This window comes from Muntiacus reevesi, chromosome 6 (genome assembly GCF_963930625.1).
Source record: "Muntiacus reevesi chromosome 6, mMunRee1.1, whole genome shotgun sequence".
In the NCBI taxonomy this organism is placed as follows: Eukaryota; Metazoa; Chordata; class Mammalia; order Artiodactyla; family Cervidae; genus Muntiacus; species Muntiacus reevesi.
Window position 1 is genome coordinate 105,704,835 of NC_089254.1, and position 20,336 is coordinate 105,725,170.

At 46.2% G+C, this 20,336-nt stretch overlaps 2 protein-coding genes and 1 non-coding gene across 4 annotated transcripts in view; 1 reads left to right on the forward strand and 2 right to left on the reverse strand.

Annotated features, from left to right (window-relative positions):
• Positions 1 to 1,212: 1,212 nt before the first annotated feature.
• Positions 1,213 to 1,285, reverse strand: TRNAG-CCC (transfer RNA glycine (anticodon CCC)). The gene has a single exon. It is a non-coding gene; the product is annotated as a tRNA-Gly (tRNA).
• Positions 1,286 to 9,725: 8,440 nt separating this feature from the next.
• Positions 9,726 to 16,264, reverse strand: LOC136170377 (uncharacterized). The gene is made up of 3 exons (XM_065938526.1): positions 16,176 to 16,264; positions 14,312 to 15,809; positions 9,726 to 13,817 (listed from the first exon to the last, which is right to left on the reverse strand). Exons 1-2 carry the CDS (start codon positions 16,262 to 16,264, stop codon positions 14,705 to 14,707), a joined length of 1,194 nt encoding a protein of 397 aa, XP_065794598.1. The 3' UTR covers positions 9,726 to 13,817; positions 14,312 to 14,704.
• CUL1 (cullin 1) overlaps positions 15,163 to 20,336 on the forward strand; it is an 88,526-nt gene continuing 83,352 nt past the window's right edge. Inside the window, exon 1 of one of the 2 annotated variants that reach the window (XM_065939329.1) lies at positions 15,163 to 15,288. The gene's annotated coding sequence lies outside the window, so the exon portion shown is untranslated. Of the gene's footprint in view, positions 15,289 to 15,427; positions 15,577 to 20,336 lie in introns of those variants that run through there. The other variant, XM_065939328.1, reaches the window with a different exon arrangement.

The window sequence follows — 20,336 nt, forward strand, 5'->3', positions numbered from 1 at the left end:
TCTGTTTATGTTTTGTAAATAAATTCATTTGTATCTCTTTTGTTTGGGATTCTGCATATGAATGATATCCTATGATATTTATTTTCCTCTGAGTTGGGTTTTTGGCTGCTCAGTATGCAGGATCTTAGTTCCCAACCAGGGATCAAACCTGTGCCTCCTGCAGTTGAAGCATAGAGTCTTAACCATTGGAGCATCAGGGAATTCCCTGAGTTGGCATTTTAATTCATTTTTTTGACAAATATTTATCAGTCACCTGGCACCCAGTAGGTGCCAGGCACTGGGTTGGAGCTATGGACATAATGGTAGAGTAAAGAAGGCATGATCTGCCCTCTTGGAGCTTAGGAGAGAGGGTTACCTGAGTAAGAAGGTAAAGATATTTATAACTTCAAGTGTGACAACTTCAAGAACAGGGAAGAACATGGCGCCATGAGGGACGGTTACTGGGGAGTCTCACCTCTCCAGGGAAGTCAGAGCAGCTTCCTGAGGAACCTGAGTTAAAGAGTCGAGACAGGGAGCACGGGTGAGAGTTTGCTAAGTGAGGGAGGGAAGAAGGATGTTTTCGGAGGGAACAATGCCTGGGGGCTCTTGGGTGGCTGTGTGGTAGGTATTTTCCAGCAACTCAAAGAAGACAGTGTGACTCGAGCAGGGAGGGCAGGAGATAAAACCAGAAGAGTGGGTCGATGCCAGGCCACAGAAGGCCCTGGAAGCAGGCCAGGTGTTCAGCCAATCTGCTCCAATGTAACACTCTTCTGAAAAGTGTGAAAGTGTTAGTCGCTGTCGTGTCTGACTCTGAGACCCCATGGACTGTGGCCCGCCAGGCTCCTCTGTCTATGGGATTCTCCAGGCATGAATACTGGAGTGGGTTGCCATTCCCTCCTCTAGGGGATCCTCCTAACCCAGGAATTGAACCCGGGTCTCCCACATTTTGTGCAGATTCTTTACCATCTGAGCCACTAGGGAAGCCCACCACTCTTCTGAAGTGGATGGTGAATAACTCCTGCCCTAAGCTCATAAGTACTGCTCCAAGATGCTGGCGTCTGTTCTGAAGGTCAGTAACTGCACAGTGTTGGTTGCTAAATATTTAAATTTTTTTTTTTTTTGACTGCACCAGGTCTTTTAGTTGTAGCATGCAGGATCTTCGATCTTTGGTTGCAGCATGCAGGACCTTTCACTGTTCTTTGTGAATGCTTAGTTGTGCCATGTGCAATCCAGTTCCCTGGCCAGGGATTAAACCAAGGCCCCCTGCATTGGGAGTGCAGAGTTTTAACCACTGGACCACCAGGGATGTCCCTATTTAGACTATTTTGAATACAACCCCTGCTTATAGGGCATGTAAGAGGTTAGTGTTTATTCCAAGAATAATGGGATATCTTTGAAGATGGTGGCATGATCAGATACATGTTTCAAAAACACCAGTTCAATTGCAGTGTGAATAACAGATTGAGGAAGTGGCAAAGTGGAGACGGGGGACCAGTTAGTAGTCTTTTTTTTTTGAAGTAGAGTTGATTTCCAATGTTGTGTAAGTTTAAGGTATACAGCAAAATGATTCAGCTATATATATTATATATTTTCAGATTCTTTTCCCTTATAGGTTATTACAAAATATAAAGGATAGTTCCCTATGCTATACAGTAGGTCCTTATTGATTATCTATTTTATATATTAGTATATTAATTAATATATATTAATCCCAAACCCCTAACTTATCCCTCCTCCCAGTTAATAGAGGGCTTCACAGGTGAATCAGTGGTAAAGAACCTGCCTGCCAATGCAGGAGACACAGGTTTGATCCCTGGGTTGGGTCGATACTCCAGAGGACGAAATGGCAACCCATTCCAGTATTCTTGCCTGGGAAATCCCTTGAACAGAGGTGCCTGGAAGGCTACAATCCACAGGGTCACAAACAGTCAGACACAACTGAAGTGACTGATCATGCATGCATGCCAGTTAACAGACTCTTGTTCACCCAGTCGTGTGTTAGGGTGGTAACTGGGGTTAAGATGGAGAGAAACAGGTTCAAGAGATAAAGATATCCCAGTCAAAATCCCAAAAGGCTTTCTTACAGAAATCGACAAACTGATTCTAAAATCTATAAGGAAACATAAAAGGTCTCAGATCACCAGAATGATTTTCAGAAAGAACAAAGTTTAAGGACTTACACTACCTGATTGCAAATCTTTCCATAAAGGTACATCAATTAATTCAGTGTTATATTGGCAGAAGGATAAACATGGATTTATGAATTGATGTTTTCTGAATTTCCTTTTCCGAATTGTTCACTGCTAGTATGTTGAAGTACACCTGATTTTTGCACATTGATTTTATATCCTTAAAATTTGTCAAATTCATTTATTAGCTCTAAACTTTTTTTGTGGATTCCTTAGAGTTTCTACATAAAACACCATGCCATCCTTGAAGGGAGATAGCTTTACTTCTTTCTTTCCAATTTGGAGGTATTTTATTTCTCTTTATTGTCTGACTTCTCTTGGTTAAAATTTCCAGTACTGTGTTGAATGGAAGTGGTGAGAGTGGGCATCCTTGTCTTGTTCTTGATCTTGGGAAAAAAGCTTTCAGTGTTTCACCATTGACTATGTTGTTGTTTAGTCGATAAATTATGTCCCACTCTTTGCGACCCCATGGACTATAGCCCCCAGGCTCCTCTGTCCATAGGATTTCCCAGGCAAGAACACTGGAGTGGGTTGCCATTTCCTTCTTCAGGGCATCTTCCCAACCCAGGGCTCAAAACTGCATCTCCTGCGGTTCCTGCATTAGCAGGAGGATTCTTTACCGCTGAGCCACCAGGGAAACCCCACTGAGTATGTTAGCTGTGGGCTTTTAATATATGGCCTTTATCCTGTTTATTTCTAGTTTATGAGGGTTTTTTTTTTTATCATAAAAGGTATTGGAATTTGCCAAATGCTTTTCCTCATCTTGTGTGCATGATGTGATGTTGTATAGGAGATGATCATGTTTTTTTTCCTTCATTCTATCACTGTGGTGTGCTACACTGATGTTCTTATGTTGACCTATTCTGGCATTCCTGGGGTAAATCCCACTGACCAACTGATCTTTGACAAAGGCCCCAAGGTAATTCAGTGGAGACAGGATAATTGCTCAATGAATGGTGCTCAGAAAGCTGGACATGCTTGTGGAATAAAAAGAAACCTTGACCCTAGCCTCACACCATAAAAAAAAAAAAGTCAGATTTTCTGTGGGGCAGGAGTTTAAGAGTGGCTTAGCTGAGTGGCTCTGGGTCAGGGTCTGTTGTGTGGTTCCAATCAGGAGGTCAGCTGAGGCTGCAGTCATCTGACGGCTTGACTGGGGTTGGAGGATGCCCTTCAGAGATGGTGAACTCACGTGGCTGCTGGCAGGAGGCCTCGGGTTCTCACTCAGGGAGATTTCCTTGCAGCATGGCAGCTGGCTCCCCGCGGAGTAAGCCATCCACAAGAGGGAACAAGGAAGAATACAGCATCTGTCACAGCCAGGTCTCCTATCATCACTTCCCATTTAATCTGTCTGTTACAAGCGAGTCACTGAGTTCGGCACACATTCCAGGCGAGAGGAATCTGACCCCGCCTCTTAGTGGGAGGGGCTTCCCTCCTGGCTCAGCTGGCAACGGATCCGCCTGCAATGCAGGAGACCTGGGTTCGATCCCTGGGTGGGGAAGATCCCCTGGAGAAGGGAAAGGCTACCCACTCCAGTATTCTGGCCTGGAAAATTTCATGGACTGTATAGTCCATGGGGTTGCAAAGAGTTGGACATGACTGAGCGACTTTCACTTTCACGTAATGGGAGGAGCACAAAACCTTTATGGACATATATGAAAGCTACCACATGGAATATTACCTCCAGGGATGACTACAGTTCAGAGGTTGCCATCTCTCTGGGTAGAGAGAAGTGAGATACAGCACATAAACTATTGTACAGTTTTACCTATGTGAATAACATGTTTTAAAGAATGAGAGCTGATTTTGGTAGAACCCATGTCATTACTGACTTTAAAATTAGACAAGCAAAACTCTTTGCATCTTATTATTTTCTTTGAGGCTATCAATCAGGATAAAAAATTGACATACTCAGAAAATTCATCTCTCAACAAAGTGCTACTTCCAGATAAGCTTATTGAAAATAATCTTAATAGACTTTATGTAATGAGCAGCACCCTAACATACTGATTATCCATTATAGTTGCAATTGGAAATGTTTTAACATTATTCATTAGCATATTGAACTCCCTGTGTGTTAACTGTGTATATATAAGGTAAAAGTTTTGAGAACTTTAAATCCAGGCTAAAGAAATTCTTGAGAAATCCTTTTCAGAACAATTTGCTTTGCATTCTTTTTTGACATCTATTTCAGTCCCCAGTTTCTGTTACTAAAAAGTATTCATTGAGTTCTGATTTGATATCATGCTTTTCCTGCAATAACTATTACATATTCAAATGTTTTGGCTAAAAAATTGCCCCCAGAAAGGCACCTGTTTTTTCACATGCATATAGCCTTAACCATTTCTTCTCTCTAAACAGCAAGAAATCCTAATTAATGTGAACATAATAATTTTTCTTCTACAATATCTCCATTATATTTAACTTCTTTTTCCCTGTCTCTAACATAGGATCAAGAATCTTTATTTTACCATAGGAGAAAATCTTCAGGATCTAGGACTGAAGGGTTCTTCGACTTGACATCAGAAGCACCATGCACAGAGTAAATCTGATAAACTGGATATCATCAACATGAAAACCATTTGCTTTTTGAAAGACAAGAGGATGAAAAGACAAGAAGCCTAGAATTGAATGCAGCAGTGATACAAACCATAAGATTCTGTGCTTACCTCAGAGGTCCAAACAAAGTACCATGAGAATACAAAGGACAATGAGATTAATTTCAGCCAAGGGAATCTGGAAAGTCTGATGAAGTGAGAACCAAGCTAGGAATCAAAAGACAAGTCAGTAGGATTGTAGCAGATGGACACAAGAGTGAGAAAAGCATCTAATCAGCAAAAGCTAGCAGGAAGGAAGGCTTCCCTAGTGGTTCAGTCAGTAAACAAGGTGCCTGCAACGCAGGAGACCCAGGTTCAACTCCTGGGTCGGGAAGATCCCTTGGAGAAGGAAATGGAAACCCACTCCAGTATTCTTGCCTGGAGAATCCCCTGGACAGAGAAGGTGAAAGGAATGATACAGGTGTGGGAAAACATTGTAGTAAAGGAAAGGATGGGCTTCCCTGGTGGCTCAGATGGTAAAGAATCTGCCTGCAGTGCAGGAGACCCGGGCTCGATCCCTGGGCTGGGAAGATCCGCTGGAGAAGGAAATGGCAATCCAGTCCAGTATTCTTGCCTGGGAAATTCCATGGACAGAGGAGCCTAGTGGGCTATAATGGGGTCGCAAGAGTTGGACACAACTTAGCGACTAAACCGTCACCACTGCCAGAAGGAAGGAAAGCGCAAGAATGTTGATACCATGAGTGGCCCAGTGTAAATTCCAGGGTATGGGAGGAGTGAAGTGGGGAGTGAGCCTGGACAGGGGATTGGGGACAAATTATGGAAACCAGTGTAGTGGAGACAGAGCCCTGTTCCCAAATAGCTTACAGCTAGAAAATGCTGGTTCTGGGAAGAGCTGCAGAGAATGCTCACAGATGTGAACTCTGGATGTCCAGAAAGATGGGATTGTTTGGCCAGGGGCCATCATGCAAGATGCCCGTCTGCTCCTGCTGCAGGGGAGCCAGAGGGAGTTATGTGTGACACCTTCTGTGCGCGCCCCCTCTTCTGTCTGCTGTCAGGCCCAAGCCTGGGTACCTGAGTCTGTCTGTTCCCCACGGGTGTCTCTTCCTTGCTTCTTCCCATAGTCGTTCTCAGGCCAAGGGTGGAGCTGGAGAGGCTCCTTGCAGCAGCTAGTGGGGTTGACCCCACTCAGTGCAAGAGCCACCCTGTGGCCCATGTCTGAGATGTGGCATTGTAGTTGCAGGAGGGGAAAGTAGGTCAGTTAGCAAATGGTTTATGAAGTGCTCACTCAAGGAACACGATCACAGTCAATGCTTTATTTTTCCCAACTCTTGATACCCCGGGATTTCAAACAATCACACAATATTTTTGACCATTAGAGTGTGTTTATACCTGCTCTTTACATCTCCTCACCTAATTCTATCAGGAACTTAAGCATCTGTGGTTCAAAGTAAATTTTACCCCACTGCCCATTTCTTCCACTTGGCCTTGCTGGCATGTTCAGAATAGAAATCAGTTTGCATCGTCCAGGTAGCGTGGGCTAATTTAAAGGCGAGTAAGTCAGCAAACTTAACAACGATAAGGGAACCAGATTGCTAGATATTTACCTAGTTCCAATCTTTAAGTAAAAGGCCAGGGTGACTGGAAGGGAGAAAGAAAATATCATTGACAAAAGAATGAGAAAGAGGGACTAGCTTCCCACACAGGAGGAAAGTCTGAAGTCTTCCTTGGGATACTTAGTAGCTGGTTTCCCACCTGTCTTCTGTCTCTTACTCACCTACCAAGTTATGGGGCAGCTGGGAGGGCAGGAGGGGGTGTAATTCTTGTTCTCATCATGGTACACTGAACTACTTAAGCTCACAGCAGCAGACCTGAACGCGATGGCGCTGATAGAAAAGTCAAACACCTGCCAATGGCCTTGTCGCTGCTGGGGTGGAACAGTGGCTGATGACATTGACTTCGGTTTCTGGGACATTATCAGCAAAAATAAAATGTAACTCTCATTGTACAAAAAAGCATTTGGTTCCTGAATTTATTCTGCTCTCAAAGCTAGCCAGGAGCTCCTTACCCAGATACAAGTCTGAACTGGATTTTTTTATTTAATTACATTTTAAAAAATTATATTAAAAAGTTAAATACATTTTTTCCCAAACAGTCAGAGAAAGTCTGCAAATTTGAGAGAGCTTGCTTCACTTCTCTTCCACAGAAAAAAAAACTAATGGAGTGGGAAGTAAAATAATTTCTCTCACAAAATGGTAGTATAATATCTTTGTTGATTATTATCTGTTCATTGAGAACTCGGGCCTACAGTCTCCTTTAATGTTCATTTCTTTTTTACCCCCAAAGTGAACGTTGAGTCATAAAGCAAATGACCTTTCAGACCAAGAACACCTAGCTCTAAGGTCATTGGAATTTCTTCAATTCTCTGTACACATTCTCAAAATACTATTGCTTTTCTTTAAAAATGTATCATAAACAAATAGTGTTGAAGGGCTATAAAGTTTTTCTTGGCACAAATGTGGTATGACCTGGAAAACACACATCATTCACAACGAGAATGTCCTCTCCAATTTATGCCAATAAAAACTTGGAATAATCCAAGATATACTTTACATGTATTACATTACATACAAGAATAGTGGCTCTAAATTGGAAACCCCATTTCTGGCAATCAAAAAAGAAAGTTCAAGGTGAAAGGCAATTTCTCAGCAGACTTCTGGCCAGCATTTATGCAAAAATATCAGGATACAGTAGAGTAAGAAGAGGCGGAGGAAACTTCAGAGAGAAGATGACATGGGATTAGGGGTCCGGAGAATGACTCAGGGAGAAAGAAAAAGTAAGGAGGACATTCTCAACAGAGGTCTCTACCAGGAGCCCCCACACTTCCTGGGGGGATCCCCTTGGGTTGTCACTGTGGCTGCAACCCAAGGTCCAGGAAGAGATGTGGCTGGAGGGGATACTGGGAAGGGAGGCAGAGGTCACGCTGTGAACATTATCACTGAATGTCTTCCTTAGGGATGTGAAACCCTTGAGAGTTTTTTGTTGAATAACGACAATAATATGCCAAATGCTTTCTGTGTGTCAGGCATCCAACACCATGAAATGCTACGGCCCACCTTTATTTTTTTTTATTTAAAATAGAATATTTTATTTATTTTTTTCCATTTATTTTTATTAGTTGGAGGCTAATTACTTTACAATATTGTAGTGGTCTTTTCCATACACTGACATGAATCAGCCATGGATTTACATGTGTTCCCCATCCCGATCCCCCCTCCTGTCTCCCTCTCCATCCCATCCCTCTGGGTCTTCCCAGTGCACCAGCCCTGAGCACTTCTCATGCATCCAACCTGGGCTGCTGATCTGTTCCACCCTTGACAGTATACTTGTTTCAGTGCTGTTCTCTCAGACCATCCCACCCTCGCCTTCTCCCACAGAGTCCCAAAGTCTGTTCTGTACATCTGTGTCTCATTTTCTGTTTTGCATATAGGGTTATTGTTACCATCTTTCTAAATTCCATATATATGCGTTAGTATACTGTATTGGTCTTTATCTTTCTGGCTTACTTCACTCTGTATAATGAGCTCCAGTTTCATCCATCTCATTAGAACTGATTCAAATGAATTCTTTTTAATGGCTGAGTAATATTCCATGGTGTATGTGTACCACAGCTTCCTTATCCATTTGTCTGCTGATGGGCATCTAGGTTGCTTCCATGTCCTGGCTGTTATAAACAGTATACAGCCCACCTTTAAAAACCATCCTATGCAGTGTGTACTGTTCCCATTTTACAGGTGAAGAAGTTGAGGCAGAGACTGGTGAAATAACTTTTGCAGGGTCCAACAGCCGTTAAGTGGTGGGGTCAACTCAGACCATCTAACTCCAGAGCCCATGATCTTCTGCTTCTTGAGGAAGTCACTATCATATTCTGGGGTGGTGGTGGGGAACACAACTCCATGGCTACATGGAGGATGAATTAGAAGAGAGGAGGTAGCGAGACCAGCAGAAGGCCATTGCAGCAGCGCAAATGAAAGCTAATACAGGTCTTATTGGATAGGGTTTAATGAACTAGTGGACATGGAGGTTGAAAAAGAGGGCAGAATAAATATACCTGAGGCATCGAATTTTATATATATATCTCTCCTGTTGGTTCCGCTTCTATATATTTGTATCTTTGGTGTATCTCCTATTGCTTGATGAATACAGTCCTGTATCACAAACTTGTGTAAGAATGTCTTCTAGAAGCTCACCCAGTGAGTGTGTGTGCGTGGGGGAGGGGGGGGGGAGTGATGGAGTTGGAATTCACATTAGGCAGAGGAAAAGAAGGGTTTCACTGAGGAAATTCCATTTAAGGTAGACCCAGAAGAATGAATTGTACTGGGGAGAGCAGTGATTCTCTTTGTGCTAGGCTGTCGTGTCCAGCTCTTTGCGACCCCATGGACTGTAGCCCGCCAGGCTCCTCTGTCCAAGGGTTTTTCCAGGCAAGAATACTGCAGTGGGTTACCATTTATTTCCTCCTCCAGGGGATCTTCCCGAACCAAGGATCAAACCTGCATCTCTTGTGTCTCCTGCCTGGTAGGCGGATTCTTTACCACTGTGCCACCTGGAAGTGAGCAGTGATTGGGGAAGAATAACTAATACAGAAAGCGTGGTTAGAAGAGGAAACACACAGAGACCGTTCAGGAGTCCAGTTTGGATCTGATTTGGTATGTGTAAGAAACCAGAGAGGAGTAAGTCCATCGAAGCTGAGGTGTGGAGGGTGTTTTAATACTAGGAATGACGTGTTTGTCATTCTTTTTGTAGGATATAGGGAATCGTTAAAGACTTTTGAGCAGGAAAGTGGCATCACTGGGTTTCATAGTGTAAACAATCCCCACTAATCCATGAGTTGGGTTCTAACTATTTTTTCAATAGACTATGTACCGGGAACTATGATAAATACTGTACATATAGTAATAAAAGACATCTTCTCTGTATTCAAGAAGCTTATAACCTATGAGAGAGTGGGAAATAGAGAAAGGAAAATTATAATGCAATATAGACAAACTCTTCAATAAGTATTAACACATGGTATAAAAGAATCACAAAAAGCAGGCACCTGATTCCCATGTGGGTGTGGGGTTCAGTTGGTGTGTGTAAGGTCAGGCAAAGTTTCCTGGAAGAAGAGATTTTAGGGCAATTTCCTGGAACCCAATAATTTCCTCACAGACACAAGGTCGAATCATTAGAAAATGTGTTGCAATTCCATATGGCCCAACCTGATTGAATGTTACCATGGTGTTCAGGTCCCCCAAATTCTAAAGCCTATTTGATTCATGACTGTCTCACAACAGTTTTTTTCTGTCTTAAGGGTCCTCAAAACAAGAGGCTTAGGCCTTCTCAACGTGCAAAATCTGGACTTGAACAGATTAGACTTTATATGTCCTTCAGTCAGTCTCCTTTCCTCAGTCCCTTCTTTTGCTTATGGCTCTTCTCACCAGAACCTCTGACCCCAAGGCCTTCAGCCTGCCCTAAAGCACTGTCTATCCTCAAAACTTAATATGTCCCAAACCTTCCTTTCTTTGGCTGTTACCCTACACGGGTGAGAAAGAAGGCCATCTGATTAAACTAGTTAGTGCTGACGTGTGAATCACTTTTGATTCACCATGGGATTCTACCATCCCAGAGCTATGTGAGTCTTTAAGAGAGGATACTAGGAATCTTTCTTTGGTGGAATTCCAGACAATAAAAATAAGGCCTTTGTGTATTTGTTTGTATAGGCCATTTATCAGTCAAGAGTTGAGAAGGTGGGGCTACCCATTCTGTATTCCCCATTCAGACACAGTTACTTTGTGACTTTGGTTAAGTAAATTTTTTGCTTCCTATTTTTATGGCTAGTTACATTTAATATCATTAAAATATTGTTTGGAATTTGGTGGACTAACATGAGCTATGAATTTTTTCTAATGAATTGAAACCGAAGATTAAAAACCTACCTCTCCAAAAAGAACTTACAACTCATTATCCTAAATAGAAGAAAAAATAGAAGAAATCGTGTATTATTTCGTATCTTTCCTGATTGCTTCCTTTGAATGTTAAGCTGGTTGGATTACTCTACTTAGCATAGTACATGGGTAGTTATTTTCCTAAGAGAAACTAGTTTGTTTTTTTTAAAGCATGCATAAAGTATACTTCATGATTTGGATTAAATAAGCAAATTTAATTGAAAAATCTGCTTACTTAGCTCCTCTTCCTTGAAATACATGATTTCAAAACAAGTAAGACTTATGTAATACGTCAACAATGCTAACACCAGAAGTTTTAAGATCATAACATTTGAAACTTTAACACAGGAAGGAGTAGTCTATTAAATCAGTGGTTCCCAAACTCAGGTCACCAGATTGGCCCTGGATAATTAGATCAGCAACATCATCATCGGCAGTGGTACTTTAGTCCTAAGTCGTGTCTGACTCTTGCAACCCCATGGACTGTACCCACCAGGCTCCTCTGTCCATGGGATTTCCCAGGCAAGAACACTGGAGTGGGTTGCCACTTCCTCCTCCAGGAGATCTTCCCGACCCAGGGACCTTATCTCCTGCATTGCAAGCAGATTCTTTACCGCTGAGCAACCAGCAAGAAAGTTCATGTTTAAGTTGTTATATTCATAACAACCTCATATGAGATACTGTCATCCCCAGTTCATAGGGGAAGGCACAGAGAGGTTAAGCAACTTGTTCAGAGTTACTCAGATAATAAGTAGTAAAGCCATGATATAAACTCTGTGACAGTTTCAAATTTCATCCCTTCCCCCTTCCCACCCAGTTTTGACTCAGTAGGTCTGGAATGAGCCCTGGAATCAGTGTTCAAATCCCCAGGTGATTCTGAGGCAAAGACAGGTTTGGGAACTCTCTTGTTAAACGAATTTAATTTGCTCTGGATGGCTAGTTCCTTACTCACATCTTGGAAACAATAGGTCAGATGGCTCATCAAGTGACATGGTATCCTTTCAGATTTGACTAGTAAACAGCTATTTTGGAACACTGTTCCCTGTTCTTCAGGCACAATACTGAGGCGTCTGGTGGAAATAACGCCTGACCAAGGACTACCTCCTTTAACGGCGCACATAAGAGGCTGGCAATTGGAAGAATTCACAAAACCCTGTGCAGAAGGTACAAAGTAGGCTTCCACAAAGTAGGCTTCCGGAAGTGGATGTGAAAAAGTGGACATGAAAAGGTGAGGGTGATTTGCAGATGAAGGAAAGGAGGAGGGACCATTTCCGTTTGTTTCAGGAACCAAGGGAAGGAAGCATTCACAAATGGTGATTCAAGGCAGGTATTTGTGGGTCAACAGTAGGTTTAATAGGATGGGATGAAGTTGAGAGTTCCTTCTGGGAAATGGTTGGAAAAAATTTGGAAAAGTAAGTTAGGACAAGATTATGGTCCACTTTAGGCACGAGGTCAGAGTTTTGACTGAACCCTATAAACAGTGGGGAGCCACTGAAAAGTTTGAAAGGATAAAGATTCAATGATGAAGGCATCAGTTTGGAATGAATCAGTGGGGTTCAGTCACTGTGCAGGCTGGAAGGACAGCAGAGATGAGAACCAGGAAAACCATTCAGAAGGTTACAGGAACGATACAGGTGTGGGGAAACATCGTAGTAAAGGCATGGATTGACTCGCACTTGGGAGTCACTGTGTCAGGTTATGCCACCAATTAAGCTGTGGTTCGGGTCAAACTGCTACTGTTGAAGTCTTAAGTTTTTCTTTGGAAAGTGAGTGTGATGATGATAATGTATGTCCCCAGACTGAGCCAAAATAGACAAAAGATTTCTTTAGGATGGTGACTAGCTCTGGGATGCAAGGTTCATGGGTCAATATACTGTTTTCAGGCCTGTATGACTTTGAAACCATGGGGTTGCAGAGTCAGACACAACTGAGCAATTGAACTGAACTGATGACTTAGAAAATGTCAGCGTTATCAACCACCAAATAGGGCGGTCAGTAAATCTCAACTGTACAGAAGACAAGAAAAAAAAAGGGACTAACACTGTTTCAGGAAGTATGCTGGGATTACGAAGGAATTAGGGACTAACACTGTTTCAGGAAGTATGTTGTGACTATGAAGGAATTACTCTTCACAACAACCTAATGAGGTAAGTATTTTAATCCCCATATAAGTTGGCTTAACCAAGACAAAAGATGGTAGTTTGAGTTTGAATATAAACCGAGGTCTGCTTAAATTTAAAACATGGGCTTTTTGAACTTCATCATATTGTTTTAGGTTTGCAAAGTTATATTTTATCCTAGGTTTTGGCCTAATATTCTAGTCAAGACTATTTTGAATTTTGACTCTAACGTCTATAAGTTAATTACCCCTCCAAATGCTGGGTCATCTGATGGGGACAACATCAGTTTTGCTGAGATCGGGGCGAAGATGGAGAAGTTTTGGAGTGGAAAGAGAATAAATGGTTAGGTGGGAGGCAAGGTAACCTGTGCAGAGCAGAAGTGGTACAGATGCAACCTGGTTATGAAGTGGACATAAGAGTCAATGGTGTAGTCTTAGAGCTAAGAATAATAGTGCAGATGAGCGGAGAGTAAAGGCTGGAAGAAGTTAAGAACCGGGAATTGAGGCAATGAGAAGTGGAGAGGAAGGTAGAGATGAACTAAATCCTTCCATTAAGGGAAAACAGAAGTTGGAAGAAACAAACAGCAAAGGGAAAGTTGACCCATTCAATTCAAGTCTTAGCTGTGGTGAGTCACAGACAAGACGGCCATATTGAATGATGAGACGGGAGAGGACAGGTTAGGGAAACAGGAGATGAGCTAGCTTGTCCTCTGGGGAAAGCACACGGAAGTGAGGGTCTCAGAGAAACCATATACGTGCAGTCTCCCATATATGTGTACATATATATGTACAAGCCTTCCATTTTTACCTTCAGTCCTCCCATGTGCCCATGAGAAAGTTAAGTACATCTAAGCTTCGAGTATTTAGAAGTATAGGATATTTGCTGCTGTTCAGTTGCTCAGTCCTGTCCAACTCTTTGCAGCCGCATGGACTGCAGCATGCCAGGCTTCTCTGTCCTTCACCATCTCCCGGAGCCTGCTCCAACTCATGTCCACTGTGGATATAAAGCACAAATTTAAAAATCCTTAAATAGGCTGAGATCACATACTCTGTCCTCAAGCAGACTGAGATCACATACTCTGGTGACAGGTACAGACAAATGCCATACTTTCAAAGATAAAGAGTTGTTGACAAAAGGCCACATTTCAATAGGAGGAACCACATATACAAATATCTCTTAGATATTTCTTCTAAGAGACACCCATATTCCTCAGTAAATAGTGAGGGCTGTGGGAATAGCCCTAGGCTCTGGGCCTAGCATTTTCACCCCAAGGTGATACTTAATGTTTTAGTTTTGGAGCAAAACAGGAAGTTACACTCATCAAGTCTTTGTCCCAGATAACCTGAAATCCTTCCATGCTGAATTGTTCATGGACCATGGTATTAGAGCAGAAGCCCCTCCAAGTCCAGGCTTGCTCACCTGTGTCCCCCCCCATAGGAAGCCAGGTGGCCATCTACGCTGCCAAAATTTGTATTTCAGGTACCCACTTGTGAGTTAATTTCAGATGAATGCGACGAACGACTCCGCAGCACTGGTGAAAACAGTCCTATTCAATAGTCATACCTCATCCCATTCATAGTTGTAAGATCTTCAATTCCCTTCTTCATTTATCTTTACAGAGATTAATGGTAAAGTAAGTCTTTGTCGACGTTTGTTCAAAAAAGAGTGGGTTAGAGTTTAATGAGGGAAACTAATTTGCTTTGCTCTCCGAACCGATTTGAGAGAGACAGAGAGGCGCCGAGGAGCTGGGACTTTGAGGTGCCGATCCACGAGGCCGCAGGTGTCCTGGGGTTCAAGAGAATGGACGAGAATGGACGGCACGTTTCTCTGGAGTCTGCTGTGCCAGCCTTTCAGGGTCACTCGCCCATCTCTGACTTTTATCAGCCGGTCGGGTTATGGCTTTTGGTTATCCTCCCGGCCGGGGAGGTAGATCCAGCGGGTGTAGTTGTGATCCGCGTCGGTTGAGGGTGTATGTGTGTGTGCGCGTAGGAGCCGGGGAGGGCGGGCGTGTGAGACCCTCTGCTCCGGGGTGTTTCAGGGCGGTTTCTCCTCAGGCTGGGGCCCCGACCTAGGAAGGTGACCACCCCCCCCACCCTCGTTCGGCCCAAAGTGGCGGGAAGCCGGGTCCTCAGAGGCGGCCCCCAAGGCCAGGGAGGCTGTAAAACCTGGAGGAGGATCCGGTGCGCCCGTCCGGGGAGGGCACGGCGTCCACGGCCAGGGGCCCGCGGGCCTTTCAGGTAGAGAGCAGCCCCGCGAGCGGGGCCTCGGCGGCGCGGGGCGGCGGGCGGGGTGGGGAGAACCCGGGGCCGGAGCACGGCGGGCGGGAGCTTTCCGGGCCCCTCCCGCTCCGCGGGGCTGGTGGGGAGATGGCGGCGACGGTTTCCCGGCTCCCCCGCCCCGGACGCCGATGGCGGAGCGTTCCGGCCCTCCCCCACCAGCTTCTCCACCGCGGGAGCCGGAGCCGGTGAGGCCGGGAGGGCGGGGAGCGGCGGAGGGAAGGCGAGAGGGCGGAGGTTGCGTGGTGCAGGCGGTGGCGGCGGCGGCGGCGGCGGCGGCGGCGGGAGGAGGGCCGGCGGGCGGGCCCGGAGGAGGAGGAGGAGGCGGGAGCCGTGTCGCACGCAGCTCCAGGCGGGGCAGCCCCGGCGGCTGAGGGACGCGGCGAGACCTTGGCGGGACGGGGATTTAACCGGGGCCGGGCCCAGCGACCAGGTGGAGACGTCGCCGGAGCCATTTAGGCAGCCGGGAAATGCGGGTGAGTTGGCGGCGGCGCCGGGGCTGACGGGAGGCGGCGGCGGCGCAGGCCCGACCCGGAGCCGCGGTGTCGCAGTGACTGGGGCCGCGGCGGCCGAGCTCAGGCGCCGGGCGAGAGGCCTGAGGCGCCGAGCCGCGACCGGGCGGAATGGCGGCGGGGGCCGGGGCACTCGTGGGCAGAGGGCGCCGGGGGCGGGAGGGGAGCGAGCGCGCGCGCGCGCGCGGAGCCCGGCCCTGAGTCACCCCGGCCGGTTCGGGCCTGGCCTGGCCGCGGCCCCGGACGCGGGCTCGGGACGGCCCAGGCCCGGACTACGCACTGGGGGGAAAAAAAAAAAAAAGCCCGATTCATCGCGCCCGAGGCGGCGGCCTGGTGGCGCCCGCCCCTTTCCCAGCGCGACCCGGCTCGGGCCGCGGAGCCGGGCTCGGTGAGCGGCCCCCGGGGCGGTCGGGCGCGCGCGCCTCACCTCTCCTCAGTCGGCGACACCCCCCCCCCCAACCACTGGGCGCCCGGACCCGCGCCCTCTTTCCCTCGGCCCCCGTGGGGACCCACTGCTCCCCCGAGCGTCACTTGCCCCCGACTCGTGCTCTCAAGTAAAGTACTGGGCTCGCGCGCCGGAGGAGCCGCGGAGCCGGGCTCTCTCTGCTTTCCGGTTCCCTGCCCCGCGGCTCCCGGGTTTCCCCGCCCGCATTGTTGCGACCGTGCAGGGCGCTATTATTGGGTAACAGTCGACCCTTTGCCCGGTTCTCCACGGGGAGCGGGCCCGGGGCTGCGCGCAGGGATGCGAGTGCGGCGGCCGAAGCGGACGGAGCGCCCCCCCCGCCCCCCTCCGCGGCGCTCTCGGAGCGCCCGCGAGTCGGGCCGGGCCTGCGCCGCCGCCTCGGCGCGCCCCCGGCCCTGCACCCGGCGGGAGCGCGCGCTGACCCCGCAGGTAACCCGGGCGCCGGCCGGCCGCGTGCAGGGGTCGCCCCACGCGCCCTTCCCGGCCCCCCGTGTGCTGTAGGCCGAGTACTGGTGGTTCCGGGGAGAAACGCATGGTGAACGTTCCTTGAGCCTAATCCTCCAAAGTTGAGGGTTTTCTCCCTTTAGCGAGCTCTCTGCCAAAAATAGGATCTTCTTTTGGGATTGGATCACTGTCGTTGCTCGCAGTTCGCAGCTGGAGTTGGTGGTGAGGGTGCAAATGAAGAATTGCAGTTAAGTATTTATTTGCTCTGTGTAATTGCTCTTCGCGAAGTGGCATTAAAACAGTCCAAGTTAGTGGAGTCAGGGGTCACGCAGTTTTGGAAATGCACTCATTCGAGTGACAGAAGGGAATGAAATTCACTTTTACTTGAAACCCCCAACTTTTAGACCTCAGCATAGCTTTAGCAGTGTGCAAAAGCATGGCCAGTTGTAAGTTTAACGATTCATTTTGTAGCCACCCTATCTTACCTGGTTTTCTGAAATCCTGCAGCGTTTATGGATTGTGTAGAAAAAATAGGGAGCATTGTTTAAGAAGCAAAAAAAAAAAAATTTTTTTTTTTAATCTAAAAAATTTACACCTAACGTTCTCTTGATCTAAAAGTGTCCTTGGGTATTGGGGGAAAATTTACTTAAAAGTTCTGTTGCTTTCCCTGGTAAGTTGAAATAGTTGCAACGCATTTCAAATTCTGAGGCATGCATACAGCATGCAGGAGACTGACTTGCTTTAACTCTATTATGCCCATTTTTGGAGGTTTCTAGAGAGAGTTGTCATTAAGCTCTAGAGGGTTGGGTGAAATACTGTTTAAAAATATTTAGCTTTTTTTGTCATTGGAATCATCTTTTAAAAACTTATTTTTTTTTAAACTTATTTTAACAAAAGGGAGAAAAAAACCTTTAGCTCTAGTATTAGGGTTTTTCACCAGTTCATACTATCCTCTCATCACCGACTCAGTGGACATGAATTTGAGCAAACTCTGGGAGATAGTGAAGGACAGGGAAGCCTGGTGTGCTGCAGTCCATGTGGTTGCAAAGAGTCAGACACAACTGAGTGACTACAGCAGCAGCTCTTAGGGCCATGATGCAGGTCCTCGGAGGCAGGCCCCCCTTTCCTGCTGTGCACCCACCACATGGGTAACTAACAGCCTGCTGATACCTGGTAATATCCTGCAGTTTCCTTGGATGTTACAGCTCTGTCGACTCATAGCTCTAATATACATATATTACAGACATGTTGACTCCTTTGTCTCTTACTGATTATTATCCTCTAGAGATAATTAGCTTAGTCTGGGTTGTCAATGCAGCCTTACTTCCCATACTTTACAGACTGAATTCCTTGAAGGCAGGACATAGTCTTTATATTTTGCATCCCCAGAGGAGCATAAAACTTGGTCATGGGTACTTCATTTGCTTTCTGAATGAAGAAATCTGGAATAATTCTGATTTATACCCAGTGTCTGACCACCTCGGATTTTGGCTACAGAAGCAGTCACCGCACTTAAATTGGGTAAGAGTGCGAGCTTTTTTAATAAACTGTTCTACCACATCCCCGGGAACTAACACAGAGCTGGACGGAAAAATGCTCAGGCTTTCTTCGGCTCTGAAAGTTCAGGAAAGTGCCAAGAAAGCAACTTGTGAAACTTTAATTTCCTTCTTTTTCTTCAGAACTAGTTTTAAGTACAGATGTTTAAAATTTTTCTGTGTGTGTGTGTGTTTTTTAAAAACAAGATTGAGGTCTTTGCCTCAGGTTAAGTGTTGCCGCCTTAGCTTTGAGGTGAAATCCTTTGGTTGGTTGAGACTCTTCCCTGTTGAGAGAGCTCTGACTCTGGGTCCTGGAGGCCCAGTGAGCTTTCTCACAGGAGAGGCCTTTCTTGGGTCCCTGCGTGCCTTTTGATCAGAAGTTCACTCCCAGTTTGCCCAGCAGACATAGGATGCCTTTCTTTCTGCAAGGAAAGTTCAAGCGAACAGGCTTTAGATTGAAGAATAGTTACTTGCCCTCCTTCAAATTTAGGGTGCCAAAAATTGAAGGAGTGTGTTTGTGTTTTATTTTTTGCTGTTTCAGCCCTGCATAGGTTCCAAGGCCATGGGCCTTGGCAGTTGAGTCCAGACTCAGAATGAATTTCGAGCTTTTAGTTACACCTGGAGAAAAGAATGTAATGTTTTAAGGACCAGTTTGAAGTTTGTCTTGTTTTGTGTGTGTGCTTGTTTTGGTGGGGTGCTATTGGGTTGTTTCTTAACAAATTGTTTTCCTTCATTTGTCTCTCAAAACTGAGACACGAATGTGAAATGAGGAATAAACTTAAATAAAACCTTAAGGACTTTAAGGATTTTAAGCTTTGCAATCTGTCCGATTAATAATGCACACTATAAACAGGATTATTGTGATGTTTGGTGGCTTTAAAATTTTTTATGCACAAGAATACAGCTTCTGGAAAAAACATACGTGTGCTTTATTTCTTTCCGCTTGAGTATAGAACGTGTTGCTTGAGACAGAAGATGTAGAATGTTGTTGGATCTAGAGGTAGAAAACTTCTTACTTCCTTGTTTAAAAAGTGAGATGGTTTTCAGTTGACTTCCGTTTTCTTCAGTCGTTCAGAGTGTGTGGATTCCATGGGAATGCCATAGCTTTTACCGTTCACGACATTTGGACCGCCCCGTAAAGCGTCACCTTCTTCGTGTTTGAAAGCAGGGTTGGGACGCCCAGGCTTGGTCCTTGGGACCCTTGGATCAGGTGAGCGGAGTCTTTGCGGGGCCCCCTGTTGTGGCGGCCCCCTTCCCAGAAGTGGCCCCGCTGCCCTCTTGGTCTCCTTCGGCCTCCAGAACCGTGTCCCCTTCGCGTCACCCAGGGGGCGGGGGAGCCTTTCCTGGGCTCCCTGAGGCCCCGCCCGGTCACTGTCCGAGCACCTCACCTTGGCCTGGACTTGTGGTTTCTTTCTCTCGTTTCTTTCTCTCGTTTTTCCTTCTCTCTACACAGACCTCTTGTAGGCGTGGGACCTTGTGACAGGCACGTGGCCCTCGTGCAGGCGCACCAGTTAACTCCAGTAACTCACACTTGGCTCCTAAACATCCTCCCCGCTTCGCATCTGGGGGCTTTCCTGGTGGCTCAGGTGGTAAAGAATCCACCTGCCATGCAGGAGACTCGGGTTCAATCCCTGGGTTGGGAAGAGTCCCTGGAGAAAGAAACGGCGGCCCTCTCCAGTATTCTTGCCTGGAGAATCCCATGGACGGAGGAGCCTGGCGGGCTACAGTCCACCGGGTTGCAGAGTTGGAAATGACTGTAACGACTAATATTTTCACATCTTGACCAAGCCCCTCGGGTTAGAGTTGCTGTTGTTTAATCCTCTGACAGCCTCTTGGGGAAGAAGCCGAGGACTTGGGTGGTTAAGGTCAGGCCTACTCGGTGGCCAGTTCAGTTCAGTTCAGTTGCTCAGTCATGTCTGATTCTTTGTGACCCCGTGGACTGCAGCACACCAGGCCTCCCTGTCCATCACCAACTCCCGGAGTTTACTCATACTCACGTCCATTGAGTCGGTGATGCCATTCAACCATCTCATCCTCTGTCGTCCCCTTCTCCTGCCCTCAATCTTTCCCAGCATCAGGGTCTTTTCCAATGAGTCAGTTATTTGTGTCAGCTGGCCAGAGTACTAGAGTTTCAACTTCATCAGTCCTTCCACTGAATATTCAGGACTGATTTCCTTTAGGATGGACTGGTTGGATCTCCTTGCAGTCCAAGGGACTCTCAAGAGTCTTCTCTAACACCACAGTTCAAAAGCATCAATTCTTCGGTGGCCAGGCTTGAGTTA

Bases quoted from the DNA above. Each gene is read 5' to 3' on its own strand.
- LOC136170377 (XM_065938526.1), bottom strand. From the start codon at position 16,264: ATGCGGGCGGGGAAACCCGGGAGCCGCGGGGCAGGGAACCGGAAAGCA. The intron at 15,810-16,175 runs GTACTTTACTTG...GGGGTGACTCAG, and splicing joins TCCTCCGGCGCGCGAGCCCA to GGCCGGGCTCCGCGCGCGCG.